This window comes from Talaromyces atroroseus, assembly GCF_001907595.1.
Source record: "Talaromyces atroroseus strain IBT 11181 chromosome Unknown scaffold_15, whole genome shotgun sequence".
Taxonomy (NCBI): domain Eukaryota; kingdom Fungi; phylum Ascomycota; class Eurotiomycetes; order Eurotiales; family Trichocomaceae; genus Talaromyces; species Talaromyces atroroseus.
The window spans coordinates 192,124-213,996 of record NW_017971447.1 but is presented as its reverse complement, the minus strand read 5'-3'; the positions used below and the strand labels follow the sequence as shown (position 1 = coordinate 213,996).

The 21,873-nt window shown below is 48.6% G+C and overlaps 11 protein-coding genes across 11 annotated transcripts; 5 read left to right on the top strand and 6 right to left on the bottom strand.

The window, feature by feature from the left end:
• Window positions 1-91: 91 nt before the first annotated feature.
• Window positions 92-1,028, bottom strand: UA08_08648 (hypothetical protein; the record flags this gene model as incomplete). Its single annotated transcript, XM_020263749.1, has 2 exons — window positions 92-871; window positions 933-1,028. The coding sequence occupies 2 exons, from the start codon at window positions 1,026-1,028 to the stop codon at window positions 92-94; spliced, it is 876 nt and encodes a 291-aa protein (XP_020116055.1).
• Window positions 1,029-1,550: 522 nt separating this feature from the next.
• Window positions 1,551-2,022, top strand: UA08_08647 (hypothetical protein; the record flags this gene model as incomplete). The annotated part of the gene is made up of 2 exons (XM_020263748.1): window positions 1,551-1,695; window positions 1,763-2,022. The coding sequence occupies 2 exons, from the start codon at window positions 1,551-1,553 to the stop codon at window positions 2,020-2,022; spliced, it is 405 nt and encodes a 134-aa protein (XP_020116056.1).
• A 432-nt stretch (window positions 2,023-2,454) lies between these two features.
• UA08_08646 (hypothetical protein) lies at window positions 2,455-3,288 on the bottom strand (the record flags this gene model as incomplete). The annotated part of the gene is made up of 1 exon (XM_020263747.1): window positions 2,455-3,288. The coding sequence occupies one exon, from the start codon at window positions 3,286-3,288 to the stop codon at window positions 2,455-2,457; it is 834 nt and encodes a 277-aa protein (XP_020116057.1).
• Window positions 3,289-3,922: 634 nt separating this feature from the next.
• On the bottom strand, window positions 3,923-6,314 carry UA08_08645 (hypothetical protein; the record flags this gene model as incomplete). The annotated part of the gene is made up of 4 exons (XM_020263746.1): window positions 3,923-4,778; window positions 4,833-5,724; window positions 5,773-6,132; window positions 6,206-6,314. The coding sequence occupies 4 exons, from the start codon at window positions 6,312-6,314 to the stop codon at window positions 3,923-3,925; spliced, it is 2,217 nt and encodes a 738-aa protein (XP_020116133.1).
• An 832-nt stretch (window positions 6,315-7,146) lies between these two features.
• UA08_08644 (hypothetical protein) lies at window positions 7,147-10,411 on the top strand (the record flags this gene model as incomplete). The annotated part of the gene is made up of 3 exons (XM_020263744.1): window positions 7,147-7,190; window positions 7,245-7,438; window positions 7,494-10,411. 3 exons carry the CDS (start codon window positions 7,147-7,149, stop codon window positions 10,409-10,411), a joined length of 3,156 nt encoding a protein of 1,051 aa, XP_020116134.1.
• Window positions 10,412-10,833: 422 nt separating this feature from the next.
• Window positions 10,834-12,055, top strand: UA08_08643 (tRNA(His) guanylyltransferase; the record flags this gene model as incomplete). Its single annotated transcript, XM_020263743.1, has 7 exons — window positions 10,834-10,847; window positions 10,924-11,013; window positions 11,069-11,200; window positions 11,252-11,296; window positions 11,348-11,523; window positions 11,586-11,674; window positions 11,729-12,055. The coding sequence occupies 7 exons, from the start codon at window positions 10,834-10,836 to the stop codon at window positions 12,053-12,055; spliced, it is 873 nt and encodes a 290-aa protein (XP_020116058.1).
• A 162-nt stretch (window positions 12,056-12,217) lies between these two features.
• UA08_08642 (hypothetical protein) lies at window positions 12,218-13,135 on the bottom strand (the record flags this gene model as incomplete). Its single annotated transcript, XM_020263742.1, has 1 exon — window positions 12,218-13,135. One exon carries the CDS (start codon window positions 13,133-13,135, stop codon window positions 12,218-12,220), a length of 918 nt encoding a protein of 305 aa, XP_020116059.1.
• Window positions 13,136-13,612: 477 nt separating this feature from the next.
• On the top strand, window positions 13,613-14,175 carry UA08_08641 (hypothetical protein; the record flags this gene model as incomplete). Its single annotated transcript, XM_020263741.1, has 2 exons — window positions 13,613-13,826; window positions 13,898-14,175. 2 exons carry the CDS (start codon window positions 13,613-13,615, stop codon window positions 14,173-14,175), a joined length of 492 nt encoding a protein of 163 aa, XP_020116060.1.
• A 583-nt stretch (window positions 14,176-14,758) lies between these two features.
• UA08_08640 (hypothetical protein) lies at window positions 14,759-16,213 on the bottom strand (the record flags this gene model as incomplete). The annotated part of the gene is made up of 6 exons (XM_020263740.1): window positions 14,759-14,914; window positions 14,980-15,046; window positions 15,194-15,540; window positions 15,604-15,670; window positions 15,736-15,835; window positions 15,898-16,213. The coding sequence occupies 6 exons, from the start codon at window positions 16,211-16,213 to the stop codon at window positions 14,759-14,761; spliced, it is 1,053 nt and encodes a 350-aa protein (XP_020116135.1).
• A 1,519-nt stretch (window positions 16,214-17,732) lies between these two features.
• UA08_08639 (hypothetical protein) lies at window positions 17,733-18,940 on the top strand (the record flags this gene model as incomplete). The annotated part of the gene is made up of 2 exons (XM_020263739.1): window positions 17,733-17,944; window positions 18,040-18,940. 2 exons carry the CDS (start codon window positions 17,733-17,735, stop codon window positions 18,938-18,940), a joined length of 1,113 nt encoding a protein of 370 aa, XP_020116061.1.
• A 787-nt stretch (window positions 18,941-19,727) lies between these two features.
• UA08_08638 (hypothetical protein) lies at window positions 19,728-21,409 on the bottom strand (the record flags this gene model as incomplete). Its single annotated transcript, XM_020263738.1, has 5 exons — window positions 19,728-20,802; window positions 20,861-21,001; window positions 21,072-21,160; window positions 21,216-21,277; window positions 21,340-21,409. 5 exons carry the CDS (start codon window positions 21,407-21,409, stop codon window positions 19,728-19,730), a joined length of 1,437 nt encoding a protein of 478 aa, XP_020116175.1.
• Window positions 21,410-21,873: the final 464 nt, after the last annotated feature.

The following is a 21,873-nucleotide window of genomic DNA, read 5'->3' as shown; positions in this document are numbered from 1 at the left end:
TTCCTATATTCCAGTACGCCATTACCTACCAGGTTATGATATTTGGCAGTTGTATAAATCCAAGTATAATGACATGGCATTAAATAAAAGCCTACCTCTTGCGTTCCTTCACTTTCCATTTCACACCGTTTTTATTGACGCCTCCGATAGAATTCGACATTCGGGCTCGTTGCAACTCAAGTTCTCTCTCAGCGGCCGTAATTTCTGTATATTGTTTTCTGAGGGCTTCCAATTTCTTGCGACGACTTTCTGCTGCTCGTCGTTTTAGTCGTTTGGCCGCACGTCGTTGTAAATGAGCTTGTCGTTGAGCCTCTATTTGTCTCTTTGACGGTTGCTTTGATTTTTGTAGCTGTTTTCCGAGCGATTCGCTCTCTTTGTCCTCATCTTCCTCCACCACCACCTCCTCCTGATCATCATCCTCGTCATCTCCTTCAGAATCAATTTGCCGACCAAGTCTCTTCTGATCTTCTCGACTATCCGCAAAGACAAGTTTCCGTTTCTTATTTCCACCACCACCAAGAAGAATATCATCCTCATCCTTATCCTCATGGTTCCTCGACGAGGGCCCCTTCACCCCCAGAATCTTTTCCATGCCGTCCTGCAATCGCACCTCTCTTTCCAACCGCTCCATCTCTCTGCGCACTCTCTCGCCAACTGTTCTCAGATAACCGGCGTCCTGCGTCTTGAGTAATTTCACCGTATCATGGCTGAGCGATGCTGAATCGCGCGCACCATGCTTACCCTGTTGTGCATTTCGGTCCGATAACATGCCAAATGCGAATTCGTCGGGGTTACGGTCGCGCGCCTTCTCGCGCAGACGTTGGAGTTTTTGTTGTTTCTGATTGTAATCTTTGGCACGGAGAGAGTAGTCCTAATATGCATGCGTTAGATTTTGTCCTTCATTATGATATTGCATATATATATATACTTACCTTGTGTTTCTCCAGTATACCCCATTTCTCTCGCCCTTCGAGCTGACCACGCTCGCGGTGCTGCCGTCGATGAACGGCATTTCGCATAGAAGACATTTTCCGTGAAAGATTCTGGCGCAAGGACTAGAGGTAATGGTAACGGCTGCCGTTAAATTGTATTAGATCAAATTCCAGGTACTGGCTCTGCTGAATTCTCAAAAGTTCCAGCTGTAAATGTTGGTGTATCAGTAATGTTAGTGAGTTTTGTCTCCTTTTTGTTAAAAAAAAAATAGATAAAGATTGATTAGTTTCTGCCGGCGGCGGAAAAGGCGGCGAAGGCAGGAGACGGTGGGCGCGACTCGGAAAGACAGACGGACGGCAGCTTCCAGAGCTTCTTTTGCTGCTCGGAGGGTTGTGACTTTCAAGACACTGCAATTGTCTACTCATTTCGAAGGGAGACATTGATGAATGCAGGAGCTTTATCGAGAAGAACAACAAGAACATACAGGCACACGAGACACGCAACATGAATTCTATATAACCCATTTCTTCTTCTCCAGTCAGACTCCTTTCCAATACATGCAATTGAACAATTGATGATCTTTTCTACTCCCTCCCTTCGAATTGGAGATAAATAAAATGTCTACCTCATCATCTCCCAAGTCGCCTACAGACCCTCAATTCAACTTCCGCAATCCATTGCCTCTATCCGCAACCCAGGAACAGCAAGTCAAAGAGGTATATTATAAGCGTGTGCGCGGCTATTGCGCCCCCGAAATCAAAGGTACCCAGCTTCGAGAGGAAGGGAAAGAGGAAGAGTATCATTACTAAACGCTCTGTGACTATTATAGCATTCGCAGAATGTGCTCGCGGTCGAACCTTCACAACAACTTGGGTCTGCCGAGAGCAACGCCTGGCCATGAACTCGTGTATGCTTGCACATGCGAAACCGGAAGAAGAAGACCGAGCGCGTGAAGAATGGTTCGCGGGCCGCGAAGCTCGACGACGTGAGCGCGAGGAGGCCGAGGCTGCGGTCGAGAAGCGACGACAAGAGGTTATACAGTTGATGAAGTCAGATGAGGAAAGGAAGCGGAGTAAAGAGGCTTCTTAGGCACGTCCTCCTTTCCAGCTCTGGGACTTGCGGAGCATGGTTCTATATTTTTTTTCCACTCCCCGTTACTATCGAATGTGTGTCTTGTGTTTTGCATATTGAAGCGGCGTCTAGGTGATTTTCAATGTTGGTGACGAGCTGAAGCTGAATCTCTATTTTGATGTCTGGTCCCGAAATGTACATTATTTTGTAGATATATATTATATACCATTGGTACAAAATTTGAATTCAATTTGGCGCCAGGTGTATGTCCCGGTGCGAATTGTTCATATCAGATTCGAGATAATGATACAAAAAATTTCTTAAGAAAACGGTACGATAGCCCAGCGCCGTCCCAAAGAAAAACACGCAGCCCCAAAAACGCCGGCTCTGATATATAATCCTAGACTCCAATCAAGATGCTGAAACTGTGAGAGATAAAAGAATACTGCATCAAGCATCTGCCATATTTTCATCCTCTTCGTCGTCTTCTTTCATATCGACATCCTCACCGAAGATATCTTCCATTTTTCCATCTCCTTCATCCTCCATGCCCTCCTCTTCGTCGTTGTTGGCAGCGCTTGGTAGGACTGCCGACTCTAATTCTTCAACGTCTTCCTCGCCTTCACTCTCCCATTCATCCCTCAAATTCCAGCCCGTCCCGGTCAGACAAAACCTTTCTGGAGGAAGTCTCATTCCACCCATGGATACATCCGAGAATGTGCTCCTGGATCCAGTCTCTCCGCCTCGCGCAACTCCAGGAAGGGCAATCCGATTTCGTTCTGAGGCCACATCTACCAAGAACTCTTTGGGCAATCCGGGCTGAAACTGGTAATGAAGTCGAGACGCTATGCTCAGTCGCAGCGCTTGTAGTGTGATTGTATTTAACTCAACGACGCCGCGACCGCTACCGGTTGACACGTTCGTTTCCCCAGGCCCTGTTGCAGTGCCCGCATATCCCTCCATAGCGAGATGAACAGCGTCTTGAAGCGTGGATGAGGTATAGCGGTAGGCGAAATCAAGCAGTTGCAGGGGCACTCGCTCTTGGTATGCAGTCACACCGAGCGAGGCTAGAAGCATATGTATGAGGCGCGCGTCGCGTGGGCGCCGCCATTTACCGGAGTCGTTGAGAGAGGTTGCCGGAAACGACGGGGCACTGGCCGCAGCACCTGGGTTGGCTGTGCCGTTTTGCGACGAGGCCGGATTGGCAGATGAAGAAGGGTCGTCAGGGGGTGTCAAGGGCTGGGTTGACCCAGTCGCAGCTGGGGCTGCTCTGGGAGATGCCATTTCTCGAAATATATTTGTTTTCTCGTAGTGGGTGGTTAGAGGGTTATTCGTTCTCAATGTGAGATTTCAACATCAGGCGCAGGTCGACTGAATCAACTCAAGCCGATAGATGGTATGCCGATGAGCTGAGGTTGGAAAGGATTGAAATATAACGAATGTGTCTGGAAGATGTTATAAGTCTCTCTCGGAGACCTATGTACTTCACTGGGCGAGCACCTTAAACAAACCGTGGTCGAGTTGGTGAAGTGAAGGTGAGGAAAGCTCACCATCAAACCGTCACGGCTCAATGCCGCTATTCCCTTTCGAGCTACCGTGCCGCCGCTTTAGACCAAAGTACGACTACATCTTGTACATGTATTCGAAGCGATAAAATCCTGTGTTCATGCCCTATTCAGACCATAATTATGTGCGCACGCTTTGAACACGCCGCTTGAAACTCCTGCCGCTTATGCGTCTATTTTACACATCAGATAAATCATAGCACACTGATCAAAAGACAAACAAAACGATGGCACCCTCTATGCAAAAGTCGTGCCGTAACAATAATGATCAGAAAATCAAGAAATCAACTCGGGTATAGAATGAGACCGCTCAAGCGATCTAGCATAAGTAATCAACAAGCTCTTGAAGTCGTTCAGAATTTTGTATCGCGCAAGGAGACCCCCCCTACGTCAGGTAGATCGTCATCAGTTTCCGAAAGTTCGTCGTTGGAAACTGCATCATCCTCGATCGTCGACTCGATCATTGAGCTGGTCATCTCCAGATTCTCAACAGAGTCTTGCGAAATATAACTGTCGCCCATGTCGCCGACTGGTTCATCCTCATCCTCCTCCTCCTCATCACTGAAGGCGTGGTCAATATCGAGGCCATGTCCTTCTTCTACATCACTGTCCGTGACGGAGAAATCGTCCAAATTGGCGTGTTCTCGCCAGTAGGTAAAGTCCGTGAACTCCTCGCCCCCTCCTTGGACCAGTAGACTGATAGGAGGGAAGAAGTGGTCAACCAACTCTCTCATTGTGACGTAGCTACTCTTATATTTGTTGAGGCTCAGCAGATCCAGCGAAACCTCCGCGTAGGAGTTAATCGTGAAAATTCGAGACGAGGGGATATTGACAGATCGATAGCTAAGAGCATCGGTCAAGCGGTTGCCGAAGCCAGCATAGAATGGATTCTGGCTTGGGGGAAAGAGGTTGAGTATATCACGAAGGCAAGCCATCTTGAAGACTTCGGGCTTTCGCAGGTAAATCTCGCGTCGTAATGCTGCTATCGTTCTATCGGGACTCATGATAACAGGCCCTTTTGGTAATCTGTATCCGTCCTGTAGGACGCCTTTCAGGTACGTCCGAGTTAAGTCCGCTTGCCCAGTAGAGCGGCTCGTAAGGTACATGATGTTATATCCGTTGCTTACAATGTCGGTGAAAAGCTTCGCAACGCCTTGATGGGTCCAATCACGTCCAATCATATTCAAGACATGTCCCAAAACGTCGGATCTACCATACCCATGTTAGTTAACAGAATCGACAAGGAGTTTCCCAGTTTCATACTTTGTAATTGTCCCGTCAATGTCGGAAATGACAATGGGAGTCTTGTAACTCCAAAGGTACATCATAGCTGGGCATGTAGCTTTGTTGACCGTGAAGGAGACAGGATTGGCCCCAGGCTTCAGGTTGAGTGCCTTGAGTTGATCGCTAGTTAGTCTTAGTGTTTTAGCATAATTTCGGTTGGGATCTCCAGCGCTCGCGTCTTGCGGCGGGGTTTGAGGAGGAGTCGGGAAGCCAGGCTGGACATCAGATTGAGCACGATGATGACGAGTTTGCAATGGGGCTTGCAGAGATGGCTGTTCCCCTTCACTGTGGTACCCAGGATCCGAGATAGCATCGTCATTGTAGGCTGTTGGTTGGACTTTGAGGGTGTTCAACGTAGCTCGACGGTCGGCCGAGGCTTTCGCCTCCTCGCTACTATATATCCAGAGATTGCCGTGATCATCTGCACCGATCAAAGCCCCAATGTCATAATTGCCTTCTAGTTCTTCGGAAAGAATTTTACGTGCGATAACCTCGGCACGAAGCGCATCTTCCTCACTGCTTTTATAGCCAGTCATGTCAAGCATCAAGTCACCACTTTCTGTAACATGCGAAGGAATGTTGGAACCCGATAGTTTCTTGGAAAGAGCCATGGCGCGTGAAATAGCTTCACTGGGTGAAACGGGAGGCGGGCTCATAGAACGACGACCCTGGGGTGGATTCCCCTGGTTCGCAACGTGAAGCAAGCTGACAGGACTGGAAGGCTCGCTACCTAAGGATTCTTTTTCCTGGGACAGGACGCCATCGGAAGCCGAGCGATCTAATTTCCTGATGGAAGGGCCTTCGAATGAATCAAGTCGGTCTCGTTGCAAGGTAGAGCCATTTGGTGATTGTGATAAGGGTGTCAAGTTGCCTGTTCAAGGGTTAGAAAGGCAAATGAAGCAGCAGTTATCGGACATACCAAAATCGTGGCTGGAAGGGCGATCATTTGATGGGATCGGGATGCCCAGTGGATCCTTCGAGTCAAGTTTAGAGGGAAGCAAACTGTCGAGATCGAGATCAGGAGGGTCTTGCAATGAAGGTAGCTCGTCGACAGATGTAGAGGCCGGACTGCTTGCAGCGGAGACCAAAGGAGACGTCTGGAGCGCCGCCGGGACATCTTCAGTTGTTTCAAAGACAAAAAACGCTTCCCCTCCATCGCCCAGCTTCATTGAAAAGTCTTGTTTAATCCCATTGACTCTGAATTCAACTTTCTTCTCGGACGGCCGGAGCAATGAGAATTTGCCAAATCTGACGTGGAAGGGCGAGCAGGCAAGGCTTCCTATCAGCGTCTTGATTAGCCTCGAATCTAACACATAGCGAAAAGGAAAAACCTAGGCGGATATGCCACTCACCATCGTCGTGTTCAATGACTATTACATCGATAGCCCCGCTAAGCGTAGCCGGATTGATGGAATTCCATGTCTTGGAGACCGGACCACTCAAGCTTCGCACGTACTGCATTCCGGCGACTGCTTGTCGAGCGATGGATTGTGCAGGCTAGGTATAAGCAATGTGTATCGATGTATACCATGCAGTAATAATACTATGAAGCGAGCACAAGTTCAAGTGGTCGAGGACCGGGAAATGCGGCTGGGGCGATTCGGCGTGGAAATGGACGACGATTATCATGTGAAAAGTGGCTGCGCTGCGGCCATACAGGGCACGTTATTTCATGGCTTGCAGGCAGAGCACAACGGGCGAGCGAAAGTCGACACAAAAGCCCAGCAGAGCACGAGCAAACGAGATAAAAACGAAGACTGAACGAGAGTGAGCGAGGTGAGATGGAGACAGAGCGGGCGTTGGATTCTCAACGCTTCAACAACTGCAGCGTCATCGGCCCGCCTCGGTCCCAACCTCTTAACTAGTTATACAGTACGCGGCCAGCTGACTGATCAGCTGGCAATCTATTGAATTTCCACACTATTGAGTACGGAGTACGGAGTAGACTATGTGGCATCTACAATGCGGAGTATTCGTATTCGTTCTTCTACACAGTGAAGCGCTACCATCGAGGGCGTATTGTCTTTCTTAGAGCGCAGTCTAACTAACTAGTCCCTAAAGGGAAATCTGAGGGAATTCAGAACCATCACGTGATAGGATCCGCCGCTAAGCCGCTTGGGGCAACACAGCCAGGCGCCTTCCAGTTTTCCATCACCATCGCCGTCTTGCTTCTTTCTCTCCTGCTGGCGGTCTTTGGCGGATGGAATTCTACAACGCGGGCATGTACGAGCCGCTGTACTGGTCTTTTGATGCATACCCCAGTGTGGTCCCTCGTGTGCGGGTGCGAGGCGTAATGGCTCTGTTCCTCGCAGCCACCATCCTCTGGGCCCTGGTGTGGTGAGTCAAGCTTCCCTTCTGCTCGCCCTGCTGCAGTGTTTAACCCCTTCATAGGCTGTTATACCGAGCGTGGCAAGTCTGTCAGACCCCGAACGACATCCTAGTTGATAAGCTCGGTCTTGATATTCCCCCATCACCCGAGGTCACTCTGGAGGAAATTTCGGCGCGAGAAATCCATATTGCCTGGAAGCAACCAGACTTTCACAATTCCATTCACAAACATATAATTCAGGTTAACAGTGCAAAAGGTGCGGGCTTCTCACTGAGTATTCGTCGCAAGTACAGGGCTAACGGCGAGCGCAGTGGGCGAAACCAAAAGGGCGGAAACCGCGGTCACCATCGGGAATTTGACGCCAGGACACATCCACCATATCTGTGTATTTGCTGTGAGCGCCGCTAACTTCCAAACCGCAAGCGCTGTGCTTCATGTCCGTACGAAGCCGCTCCCATTGTCGCAGACTCAACAAGATGGCGATATCGAGGGCCCTACGATTCACGCATCCGTCCCGCGTTCGACGGTTGCACTTTCCGCTCCCTCTGCTCCGGTCATGGCGAGAGAGCATAGCGCCGGTTATACGCAAAGCAAACGCACCGCTGGAGGAAAGAAAATATCATCGGCTTCGAATCTAGTTGACTCTCAATCCGAGGACTACCAGCGTCACTCATCCAACGATGATCATGCCGGAACTTTGGAGCGTCTCGCAGAGCGTCTTAAGAATCTTCAGCAGGAAAATGAAAATATAGATAAACAAATTGCAGAAGAGGATGAGGAACACGGCGCCACTTTGAAGGAATTGGAGAAACAGCGCGATGAGCTCAAGCAACGTGTGAAAGAGAAAGACGAAGCCAGTGGTGATTTGAAAAAGCACGTGAACAAGCTAGAGAGTGTTAATCGCACTGTTCAGAGTGAAAAGTCGAAGCGAGAGAGATTGCTCCAACAGAAGGAAGCTGATCGCAAAAAGCGGAAAGATGACATTGTTCGATGGCAAGATCAAATCGCGCAAATCAACAAGGACATGGCGCGAGTCAAGGAAGAGAGAATGAAGGTTGAGCAGGACGCCGCTAAGCAGGCCAGCGAAATTCGGGACAAGATTGCCTTGGAGCAAGTGAAAATGAAGGATATTGACGATGAGATTCAAGAAAAAGGTGGCCGCATAAAGAAATTGGAAGATGAACGGCAGAGACTCGAGGGCGGTGACAACGAAGATGGCAAGGAGCTCGATCGTATTGATATTGAAAAGGCTCGTCAGTGGGAAAACCGTCTCAATAATCTCCACGCAAGATACGCTACACTCGTCAATCTTCATGTTCAAGCTCAGCAACAATATCAAGAAGCTCAGGAACGCCTCAAGTGGCTGACTAGTCAAAGAACTAATGGGACGGGACCTTTTGCCGCATTGCAGACTCTCGACTTGGATTTGTCTCAGTCCTCTGCTATGCGCCGCTCTCGGCATCGGAGTTCGTTGACAAGCAATGTATCTTCGCCAGTGGCGTTTCCACAAGTGGACACCGCATTTTCTCGAAGCACGAACTACAACCCATCTAGTAACTCGCCTACATTTCCTTCCAGCACCGCTTTCTTCAACATCAACAACGGAATGACATTAGCCGGTCTTACAGGAAGATCGGAGGCTCTTCCTACGGAATCCGATACGTCGTTGCCGCCGATGAGCCCACGCGCCGACGCATTATTACCGTCTGATCTGCTCGGAGATGAGGAGTCCAACGAACTTCCCGATCCCATCATTGAACCCAACGTCCCTGATGCTGATGCAGGAGCAAGCTCTTTGTTCGATCAGCCTCGCTCGCCTTCTCCCGACCCTTCGGAAACCAGATCTAATAGATTCTTCGCAAGCCCCCACGAGAGTCTAAGGGATAATGACCCCAGCATTCCGACTAGTGAGGGGATGTCGGAGGAGACTGATACATCTCAAGCTCAAAGTGCGTCGCGGCGACTTTCTGGGTTGTTTAGTTTTCACAGACCACGCGGTAAAACCACAGTCGATGGGCCTCCGTTACTTGGAAGCCTGAAGCCTGGGCAGAGTCGCTCGTTCCCGCGAAACTATGATGAGATTGATGCAATTGGGGCACGGCGACGCCGTCTCACTCAAGCTACTAATTGGGCAAACCCAATGTCATACTTCCCTCGAAGCAGTGCCACGTCGCATGTGACTGCTGATAGCTCTTCCGATCACACCCCATCCAAAAGGAGTGCATTTGCAAGTATATTCTCTGCTGGCAAGAGCGGGTCGAGTGATTTGGTCAAGTCGGACCAAGGATATAATCAATTCAGCCCTAGACATGATCCCATCGATCCTGCATCTATCCTGGGCCCGATTCGACGAAGTTCCTTGTCTCCGCGACCATCGTCTGTGTTCTCTTTTGACAAACAACTCCCCCATCCTTCCACTGAGCCCTTTGGCTGGCCTTCTGGCGATATTGTAGGCACAAGGGGATCTCTAGCTTTTGAATGGGCGTCACCGTCAACGTGGTCGCGCGGTCCTTCTCGCAGGCCGTCGACTCAGTATGGATCCTCCAGTCACCTACCTCTTGGAATGTCCCCCGGGGAACCGGACTTTTTGCAGGCACCACATGACAAGCTTCGCCCGTTACAGGCACCCATTGGAACCAGACCTTCCTCATCTCATCGGCCTGCAACGCCAAAGTTGAACCCGGCCGCGCCGACCTTTAAGACTCTTTTCAAGAAATCGGAGCGGGATAAAGAGAAAGCAGTGTATAGAGGCTTTACCTCGAGATCCGAAGAATTTGATTTCCAACCTGAAGATCACTCGCCTCCAACATCTAGCCGGTCTAGAGATTCTCGCGCATTTTCTGCTGCTGCAGAATCTCTAGAGTCTTTGGATCTTATTCCTTCCAGCAGCCCCTCGGACACTTATGGGACAAAGGAGTCTTTTATCCAGAAGATCACGCGCAAGGGAAGTTCTAGCAAGTTTAATCTTTCCTGGAAGGACCGTGGAGGGATATTTTCGAAGAAATATGACTCTTTTCAGGGGGATATTGACGAGGACAACAGTACCCATGATGAGGCGCAGCTTGGCAAGAGTGTGGAGAGTGTCGTTTCTAATACACCGTCTGCGGATAAGTCCAGCACTCGCAGCAGCCGAAACTTCTTCAGCCGGAAATCCAGGAAAGACAAAAATTCGGTCGAGGCCAGCGAGAAAGCGAGTGAAACTGGAGATGAAGAGCTAGTCGAGGAGTAAATACGTATTGTTAATAGTTAATACCCAAGAGAATGACCATCTACACAATAGCAATGCTGTAGCTACCAGGGTCAGCTTGAACTATAATAATTTCGCGGTTTATTTATTGGGATATCCTGCAATCGCATAGTTATACATGTAGGACCATAATTCGTTAGAAAATGTAGGTATAGGGTTCGTCCCGCACCTGACCAAGCACAGCTTGACAATGACTCAACCATCAATCCAAGCTCACAACACCTTCCCAAGTCATACATAATAACCACAGACATTCCTGCATTCCCCGACGTCTCTTCTTTTACTGTAAGCGCTAGCAGCTGTGCATTTTAGTCTCTTCATCGGAGGAGTGACTGCACTAGGTGGAATGAAAATTTTGTGCGGGGAAGAACAGGATATATATCGACCTCCTCACATCCAACTGAATGGCGAACTCGAAGTGAGTCAAGAGAATAGACAAGAACAGGACGTGGCTAGATGCTAAGCAGAAACAAAACAAAAAAAAAAACATGCAGATACGAATACGTGAGGCTATTCGAGCAGCCAGACAATCTCCTCCCCCAAACATGGATTGTTGTTCGAATAGACGGGCGAGGATTCCACAAGTATGTTGAAGTTTTTCTTCTTTTTTTCGCAATAAATTGACCGAATTCCATTTAGGCTCTCGGATAAGTACGGCTTTGAAAAGCCAAATGACCGTCGGGCACTGGATCTTATGAATGCTGCTGCTGTCTCAGTGATGAAGGATCTCCCAGACCTGACTATTGCCTATGGCGTTAGTGACGAGTATAGGTATGTATACATACTCTGGAAAGGTTGTATGATGGCGCTGACATGTACAAGTTTTGTCTTCCATCCAAACTGTGAACTTTTTGAAAGACGAAGCGCGTAAGTAGATAGATTCACACGAGTTGGTATAATACTGATTAGTGCGTACAGGAAACTCGTTACAACAATTGTTTCAGGTTTCACCGCGGCATACGTTTACCAATGGCCAAAATTCTTCCCCGACAAGCCTCTTCAATTATCGAATTTACCGACCTTTGATGGGCGGGCTGTTCAGTATCCCAATGCCAGTATCCTTCGGGATTATATGAGTTGGAGACAGGTGGATTGTAAGATCAACTTTTTACACTTCTATTGAAGGGGATACGGCGTACTAATCTCTCTGAAACAGGCCATATCAATAACTTATACAATACGACCTTTTGGTCGATGGTTCTCATAGGTGGAATGACCAATGTCGAGGCGGAGAAAGAGTTGCAGGTATTTACATATATAGAACATATTGATACCTTTCAAAAGACTTATAGTCTACAGGGAACTGTTTCATCCGATAAGAATGAAATCCTCTTCAGTCGCTTCGGTATCAATTACAATAATGAGCCCGAATTCTTCAAAAAGGGCTCGGTCGTATACCGACAATACCAACTCCAGGAACCAGAAGCAGTAGGAACAACAACAGCACATACGCAACAGGATGATGAACCCATAAGCCAGCTCTCGCGGACGCAGCAGGAGAAAATTCGCAAATTGCGCCGGAAGGCACAGGTTGTCGTGGAGCATGTGGATATCATCAAGGATGATTTTTGGCTGAGAAGACCGTGGCTATTATCTGGTAAACCGGGGAAGATACCGGTTGAATAGAGAGATGAAAATGGTCTTGGTTTTGTCAAAGTATAACTAAATTAGTTTGCCTGATACAATGCTAAAAATGCACGTGAGACTGCGGCCGTTCTATGTATTCGTGATATATTGGTAGTATATAAATGATATTTAACAGTAAATGTATGTTGGTGACAGTCGTCTTTAACTGTCTTTATCCTTTCTCTTCTTTTCCTTCTTTTTCTTATCGGACCTTTTCTCCTTCTTTTCTATCTTGGTTGGAACATGGTCATCCTCTGCGAGAAGGGTTTCCGTCCTCTCTCTCTTTTTCTTCTTGCGTTTCTCTGCCTTCTTGTCGGCGTCAGTATCCAAATCCTCGCTGCGTTTCCTTCGATTACTGTGCTTCAACTCTGTTGAATCAGCATTGGTGCTGTCAGAAGACTCCGGAGTGGTATCAGCATCTTTTGATGATTTTTCCTTCTTGGTCTTTTTCTCTTTCTTGACTTTCTTCGTCCTTGCGGTTTCAAGCTTGTCGGCTTTGTTGCTGTCAGTAGACGAGACAGCATCTTCTTCAATCAATAACTTTTCTTTTTTAGCCTTTTTCTCTTTCGTGGCCTTTGTTTTTGCAGTTTCGGGCTCATTGGTCTCGCGTTTTCTCTTCTTCTTTTCCTTCTCGTCTTTCCGCTTAATACTATCGTCGTCGTCCTCCTCCCTTTTCCGCTTCTTCTTCTCCTTCTCCTTATCCTCGCTCGATCCTTTGTCCACAATATTCTTCTTGTTGTCCTTTAGTGTTCCGGGAATAACTTCCCCCCTCACAAAGAACTTGTACAACTGACTACCATTTCTCGTCAGCGAATTCGTCGTATCGTCGGCAGCCCCCGTCGCGACAGCACCACCATCCTTGCCCACTCCTCTCAGCGCTTCTTCGAACCCGCGCAGCCACCATTGATTCGTGGGATCTTTCGTTGGCACTTTTCCGACACCGATCTTGGTTTCGCGGCGAGATATGAGGAGCGGACGAGTTAGCCCGAGACCGCCGTGTTGACCGGGTCTTCGGTTGGGATTGAGAGGGTTGCCAGGACCGGACCAGCCGTGACGCATGAGATAGGCTTGAGCGTCCATGATGCGAGGTTGACTTTTGTTTTGATCTCATATGGATGGATTGATGGACGAGTAGTCGGAAGCAATTCGGGAGTGTATCAGCAGAAAAAAAAAAGATTTCAATTCCTCATCGTAGTGTATGACCTGTCAATTACCAGAGAACGAAATAATCAAGTACATGCAAGGCTTAACGCCTTGTCAAGTTCCCACAGTCTTATCCAGATAGAAAAAAAAAATGGTGTTTAGCTCCGTAAGTGGATAGCGGCGATCGATATTGCCGGGCGGTAAGCGATAAGGCTGATATGTGATGGGCCAATCAGGCTGCGTCTCAGCCTGGCTTTGGTATGTGATGCATTCATTTCGAGTCTCTCTCTCTCTCCACATATAAATTACACATTCTCCCCCTGATTTTAACTCTTCCCTACACTCACCATCTCACCCATAGGGTTATTCATCTAGTGCGTCCAACCCTACACGACATTGATCAACCCAGCCAAGATGGAAGCCAAGTGTACCGCTTGCCAAGGCATCATCGACTATACCTTTTCAAATCCCACCAACATTCTCACTGCCCTCAACATGGCTGGTGGCAATGTCTTCTATCACAATAGCTGGGTTACATTGGACAAAAACACCCGTCTGGCTGTCTATGGCGACTCTGCTGCTCATGCTTATCTGTGCGGGCAGTGGGTTAGAACCAAGCTTGACAAAGGTACCTACTTTTATTTTTATACTTTTTTTCTGTGCGTTCATTTAGATGCTCACTAACTGACTGATACTCAGCTTCGTGGAACCACATCCGTAGCGATGTTATGAGCAATGACAGCCTTGCTCGCGTGGGATTCTCATCAGGGCTGGATCGTTGCATCAATCTGAACCCCGGCACACTCAAAGTCTCCAGCGGAATGATGGCTACAACCGTCGGAGCAATTCTGGGCGCTGTACATCTGGATGGTGGAGATGCAGCCTTGGCTATGGTCATGGATAATCTAGGTCTGACGCATGATCTCCTGGTAATGTCGTTCCTTTCCCCCCTCCGCATTTATTCTCTCTGTTTTTAGAAGTAGTAGTCTTCTTGCTTGTTCAACTCAAAAAAGAATATTGAAATTCATAGGTTCCTTACATGCAGGCTTCTATTGTCCCTTCGCTTGTCGGTGGCACTTAAGTATGCAGAGACAACTTGGATTCGATAACCTTCCACAGTCCCGCCGTCTTCTCTGGACGGGTTGTATTTCAGAGAGGACCGGCGCAGTGTGCAGAACACTATTGGGATCAAGCTGTCTTCATATACTTGGTTATCGCCGAATGGAAAAGGGGCTACAGAAGCCCGTATGTCTCGGTTGACTGCGTGGCTTCTCATACGCGATTTTCGGGGATAACCGTATGCCTGTGTGTTGGTGTTTTGGCCTCTTGTCTAACTACTAGTTCTTTGCTTAGGCTTAGCTAGGTGGGAGACTTGGTCCGGAAGCAATGTTGCTGAGGAGATTTATAACGGAGTGCAGATGGAGCAACAGGATTAGGGGCTGCGTCAGTCAGTTGGGGTTGCTATGAAAAAGGACATGTCCATCAAGATTAGATTAGCTCAAAATTGATGTGTGAATGGTATAACCCTCAAATCGCTTATCATAGTAAAATATGCTTGGATTAGTATGGTTTGAATCGTTTTTCGTCCTTGTACTTCTTTCTCTCTTTCGTTCGAGTATTTGTTTTCTCGAATGAAGGGTCTTGCATCTCCTCGCTCTCTGGCTGCCTCCATGCTCGAATAAATCCGTCTTCGCCACCGGTAAATACCGTCCTTGACTAAATAGAGGTTTATTAGCAAAACAAAGCAAAAGGATATGTAGGTGCAGAGAGAAATGGCATACCTGGTCATCAATATGCACCGCTCGTACAATCTCTTCCCCGTGGGCTCCTGGCAACCGCCACACATTGCTGTAGTCAAAATCCCACTTTGGAGTCGATATAAGGGGGAATAAATCAAGGCGTTTTTCTCTTTTGAAAAAAAAAAGAAAAAAAAAAAAAAAAAGAGCGAAGGTTATTTAAACCGAATCCTAGTAATCTCTGGATGGATAAACTTACGTCGTGTTCCCAGCGGCAAGATACGAACCCTGGCCGTTATCGCTGGTCAAGGTCTGAACGACATATTCGCATCCCAGTAATGGCCTTAAGTCTCCGTATTTGATTGGACTGTATTCGTTCTGTTCTTCAGAGTCTGGATTTGTGATAGGGTGGATAGAGAATGTTTCGTCGTGGCTAAGAGCATAGATGGCTGTCTCGGAAAGGAATCCGGCATGATGGATTGACCCGTGATTGACCACCTGTAGGAGCGCATCGTCTTCGTCTGCTACGTTGATATCGTAGAGATTTACTAGCCCGTCCGTACTTCCGGAGAGCAGGACATTCTTACGAGTAGGGTGGAATTGAAGCTAGACAGAACAATAAGAGAGGGGCTGAAAATTGGAATCGCCGTTTTGATTTGCAGGACTTACCTCTGTCACGTCGTCATTGTGGCTCTCCACATATTGTAAGCGCTTCTGTGCTGGTGCTCGAATGTCCCTAGAATTGGGAAGGTGTCTTTTAGTACATCTAGACATCCTATCGTGCAGATATACAGGACCAACCATAAAGCGACAGTAGCCTGCGAGGATACGAGCTCGGTGCCAGCCACGACGGAGTGTGAGTCGGGGTCACAAGACAGGGACAAAATGGGCGCATGTTTCTCTGTGGCCTGGCTGTTAAATGGGCGGGAAAATAGTTTGACGAGCCATTTAGAATTGACATACCAACCCTCATCTCCACGGCAGGTTTACTGTGCTGGCCAGAGCGCACATCCCACAGTCTGACAGCTCCATCTCGACCGGCAGTGGCCAGTAGATAGGTATCTGTTGTGCTACCATGGAACTCTTTCAAGGCCGTCACGCCATCATGGGCCTTTGCAGATGTGATGGCGAGCGGCTGCAGTGACTGGCCATCGAATAGGCGCAGAGAATCGTCGGATGATATGGCAGCAAAGTGGGATGGCGCGGCGGCAATGGCATAGATGTACGAACCCGAGGGCAGTGACAGGGATGAGGCTGCAGTTTGGTGGAGGACGTGCATGTCATCAACAATAGCGACTGAATCCTATTGATGCACGATGCGGTCTACTTGGCGCGCGGTTCCCTTGGAACTGAATAGCTGGTTTCTTGAGTAGTTGGCGCTGTGCTCGACGAGTTGGTCGAGCTGGTGGCACTCCGCAGCGTACCATGCGAAACAAGACAGCGTTGTGACATCTGATTTGAGGTCTCGAAAATAATCCCAAAGCGGCCTGAAAAAAGCTGGTGTGGGGTTGGGCCGGGCTGCCGGCCAATGAGAGAGCGCCAGTCACGCTGCTGATGCTATTATTGTCTTCGGCTTGAACTTGAACTACATAAACTATAATATCTTGAAGGAGTGCAGAAGAGAAGGGAGCAAAAAAAGGAAAGAAAGAAGAGCTGACTCGCGGCGCTGCTGCAGGTCATAATCTCCCACCTCTGGTAGGTCGACGCGGTGCAGCTAGTGTGGTTCGTATACATGCATACATGCAGTATGCAAAATTTACAAGCAAGACTGGCTGTGACATCAACTGGGCGAATGCTTACCGCCAAGCGATCGACCTGCGCCGCAAAGCCCGCCCAAGTGATACGCAGTCTAGTTAGACGCATGTAACTAGCCTGGTCGAAGTTGACTGCGCCGCAGAATAGCGCGAGGGGTGACCGCAGCGGTGAACCCAGACTCTCGGGTTGCTGGCAGAGGCCAGCAGCCAGTGTGTCCCAGGGGCGTGGTATGGATAGGTATGCTGTCAATCTGGCAGTGCACTACTCCTGCACTGTCTGCCGTATTATTGCTCATTCGTTACTGGTATCCATCTCAGTTGAGGCACAACTACGTGATATATTTTATTATACTATCGATGCGGTTCCCCGGAAAGGAATAGCTGCAGCTTACCGCGGGCCGGGCCCTAATTTTAACAATCCGCATTGATTTGCTGCTTAATTATGGACCCTTCCATTTCATTTATTTCTCGTTTTCGCTCGTCTCGCTCTGCGTTGCTCCAGGACATGTACTAATCCTATGTCTTATTGACTTATATATACGTAACTACTATTGTTGGTTGCTATTACTATTGCTATTGTCATTATTGTGCTTATCATATATATTGCTATGCATATGCAATCCTAGTATATATATACATTTATGCCCTCCCCCCTCCCCCGTTTCTGTCCTCTCCTCTTCTCGTGTCCACCACTCAACCACTTAGCTGCCAGCTACCACACTCGCTAGTCGTCTCTGCTTTGCTTCTCTTTCCTTCTGCTTTGCTCCACGCGCTCTATGCCGCCATGTGGCTGCGTTGCGCTGGAGGAACCCTTGCCTAGTTGATCATTTGAAGTCTAGTGCAAACTCCCCCCGGTTCCTTCGATACGACCTGAACAAAATTTTTGAAACGAGAACAAACCTTTCCCCCCCCCAAACACATGAACTGCTCTGCTTGTGACCGCCCAATCGTGTTTGTCTTGCGAAGAAGCAGTTGAACTGCAGGCACGCTGCAGCCGATCTGAAAAAAGCTGCACACTTTTGCGCGCACACAGTGGACGCCACAATGTTCCCCAATCGACATCCAATTCAACCGCCTGCTATCCCCTCCGCTCCCTCTGCCACAGAAAGTCCTCAATCAACTCAACTTACCTACGCCTCGGCGGATTCTTCGAGGTCGATGCATAATCTGGTCGACGCAGCCAACCCCCACGCTGCAGAATCGGCGCACCATCACCACCCGCCTAATGCACATAATCTGAGGCCTTCTCACTACAAGTAGGTTGCCGTGTCCCCTTCGTTTCTTTCTCCATGCATGTGTCAACGCATCAATCCGACTGGCTAACGAGTGGTTGAATGAAAAATAAATAAAGACTTCCAGAACAACACCCTCGCCACGTGGAGAACGGGCGGACATATCATGGCTACCGAAGAGGAGTGTATATGCTGCCGTGCGACGACGAGGAACAAGATCGCCTCGATTTGTTCCACAAAGTCATCACTGAAGCTCGCGTGGGCGACGGCTTGATATACGCCCCCCACCCTCCGAATGCGCGCGTGCTGGATCTAGGCTGTGGCACAGGAATCTGGGCCATCGACGTTGCCCACCGATATCCCGACGCCTTCGTGGCTGGAATGGACCTCGCCGATATCCAGCCGGAAAACTGCCCGAAAAACTGCGATTTCTACGCCCCGCGCGACTTTGAGTTTCCCTGGGCGCTGGGCGAGGACTATTGGGACTTGATCCATATGCAAATGGGCTGTGGTAGTGTGAGCAGCTGGCCATCCCTGTATCGCCGGATCTTCTCTCATCTGCGGCCTGGCGGGTGGTTCGAGCAGGTGGAAATCGACTTTGAGCCGCGATGCGAAGAGCGCTCGTTGGAGAACACCTCCATGCATAAATGGTACCAGTACCTGAAACAGGCGACCGAGATGTCGGCGAGGCCCATTGCGCATAGTGTCAGCCAGACCATGGCCGCGCTGGAAAAACAGGGGTTCGTGAACATTGACCACCAGATTGTCGGTCTCCCTTTGAATCCGTGGCACCACGACGAGCACGAGAAGAAAGTGGGAAGATGGTATAATCTCGCTATTTCGGAGAGTGTTGAAACTCTCATCCTGGCGCCTTTGTACCGGGTATGGGGTTTTTCACACGAACAGATTCAACAATTGGCCTTGGACGTGAAGAGGGAAGCTTATAATAAGGACATCCGCGCCTACAATATACTGCACATTTACCAAGCGAGGAAACCTGACAAGCCGGCTGGAAATTGAGTATTATATACCGGCAGACATCTAATCACGCCAGTTGCGACTTGTCTGTGTTGACAGATGCCACAGATTCCTCCGGCTCGCTCTTCGCATTTTGCATTCCAAATCAAAGCGGAAAGAAATGATATGCAGTATTCAGAGCGCACTTCAATGCGTAGTGGTATAAAGACAATCCTTGACTGGACGGCACGTATACCATCACTTCTATATCCGCACAATCATCGGACATACACAAACGTGACACCACATTACCCAGAGGGGGAAAAAGAAGAAAAGTGGAAGGAAAACACAGAGAGATAGAGAGAGGAGGAGAAGGAGGAGAAGAAACGAGTGACGACTCTACATTTAAACGGTTTATGGGTTGATTGGCTTAAGGGAAAGGATTGAAAAATGGACGGGTCTAGTTTAGGGCGATGTTTTATTCTTTCATTATTTTCAATTTTTTTTCTTTGTGTTGCATTGTGCTAGCGACGAGTATTTTAATTAGGTGCTCTGGTTCGGGCTTTGGTTTCTGGCTTGGTTCTGGTTCGGCGTTTGGGAGAGAGGGTAAATTTAAAAAGAGAAAATGAGAGAGAACGGGCAAGGAAAATGGAGGGACTATACTATATATATTATATATGACGATTCTTTCACTCCATGTCTTTCATCCTTGAAGAATGTCATCTCTGAACAGGTACATGTAATCAATCATCCATACGCCGGCGATGTGCATCCGGAATCGCTGAAAATCAAGGAGAAAATGATAAAACAAACAAGAATGGTAGGTTGACAGAACAATGAACTTTCAATATCACTTCTTTCTGCCTCTGGCTCTTGAAGAAGACCCGTTCGTTGCGCCTCTACCAGACGCCGCGTTAGGCCCATCATTTGTATTCATCCATTCACGGCCTGCGCCCGGACTTCGTCGCCGCATGGTTCCCGGTCCGACTGCTATGATGTCTTCCTCGCTTTCACTGTCTGAAAGATCAAGTAGGATGGGCATGCGGAAGGAATCAACATCCATTTCACCCGCGCCGTCTGTGTGCTCAATCGTGAGCACATCGGGCGTCTCGTCTTCCTTGTCTAGTCGTTGTTGGTGTACTTCTTCCGCGGGGTGAATGTCGTATTCGTCTTCTCTCTCGACATAAACAACGTTTTCCTCAACCTCGGCAAAGTCTGGTGCCAGAGCTGACCATTTCTGTGGTGTTATTATGGACCACATGTAAATAGATCCGGATTCCAATCCACACGACATGATCATAGGTCGCGATGGGTGCCATTCCACAACGCCCATTTCTTCGCGCGGCCCTTCCAAGATTTTGACTAAGGAGCCATGGCTCCGTTCCCAAATGTAGATGTCTGGATTCATATACGTCGATGCCATGATGAATTCTCCTGTCGATGAAAATGCCACATGGTTCCAGCTTAGCCGATTGACAACGTCCTGGAATTTATGTTCAAGATCCAGCTTGATGTTGGACACATCCAGACCCATTCCTAGTTGCGAGAGGTCCGACATCATAACCGTTCGAATTACTCGGTCTGAACTGTTAACGAGCAGGTCGCGCCCGTTACTCGCCAGCCGAATGAGAATAATGACACCATTGCAAAGTCGGGTTGAGTGTATTGTCTTGCATGTCTGCGTTTCAATTATATTGATCCATCCCTTCGACGTCCCCGCAATGATGTGATTTCCTAAAGCCGTGAATATAGTAACGCAGGTAGATTGCTTTGCATCTTGTGCAGCTTGCTTAGCTGCCGCAGCTGGGTCGACCCCATCCTGCGACCGAAGAGGAACCGATGGTAGAATGTGCTTGATAGGTTTTGCATTTGATATATCGACGAGGACCGGTTGTTCTTCGAATAAGGAAGCGACGAATAAGAGACTTGAATCCAACCGTCAGCCAAGACAAAGCGACATCAAAAACTGGTATCGCCACTCACTGGTTGAAAGGGTGTAATTCAGCAATGTATACTGGAGCTGCAAACCGGACCATTCGCACCCGCGAGCCATCCTTCAAGTCCCACAATATACATTTCCAATCTTGTGAGGCGCTCAACAAATATCTGCCGTCTCTCGACCAGCTACAAAAGAGTTAGCGACTTGCTGTATAAGCGCATGTCTCTGCAGGTTATACCAGGTGGTGTAATGTACCTAAGCGACTGAATTTGTCTTGTGTGTCCTCGTAGTTTGCGCGCAACTCCGTTCGTCTCTAGATCAAAAATAATGACTGTCCCGTCCACCTGAAGCAAATCAGCCTCTTGTTTTGTCCGATTGGGTCACCATATCGTCGCTTACCCTTCCTGCAGCGAGGTAGTCTCCCTTGCGACTGAACCGTAAGCATGAAGCATGGCCGCTTTCTGATCTTAAGCATTAGCATAATATCCCCCACTGCGCGCTAGATTGAAAGCCATCGACATACGCAATTTCCCGGTCAGGGTGTCTGGATAGTCCTGTGCGAGGGCGAAAGGGTCGACGAGTGATAGATTCATGGTAGACGGTTAATCAAGTGCAGTCGCGATTCCTGCCTGGTTGCGATCCAGGAGGTGCCAGCAATGCCTCACTCATTTATCATACTTCTGACGTAGAACCTGCTTCTTCGCCAATCAAGGAAAGTCAGATGAGAGAGACTGAAGTGTGAAGTCAGTTCTTTGAGAGATGAGAGAGAACAATAAAGTAATGAAAAAAACGGGGCTTGCCGCAGAATCGCATGCCAAGACCAACTCGCAGATGATTGGTCAGCGGCTAGCGGCTCCCAAGAAAACTCGAGCTAACGTCCCTGCCCGGACGCAGAGAAGGCGACTGCAAACCTTCGATTCTTCATCAACGCGACAACGCACCTGCCCATCACTAGCCATCGCGGAGTATTGCGTTTCGATCTGGGTTTTCGGTAAGGAACATCAGGGACGTCTCTTTCTGCGGCTGTTTGCCTCCCTACCCCCCGAAATTGTCGAGT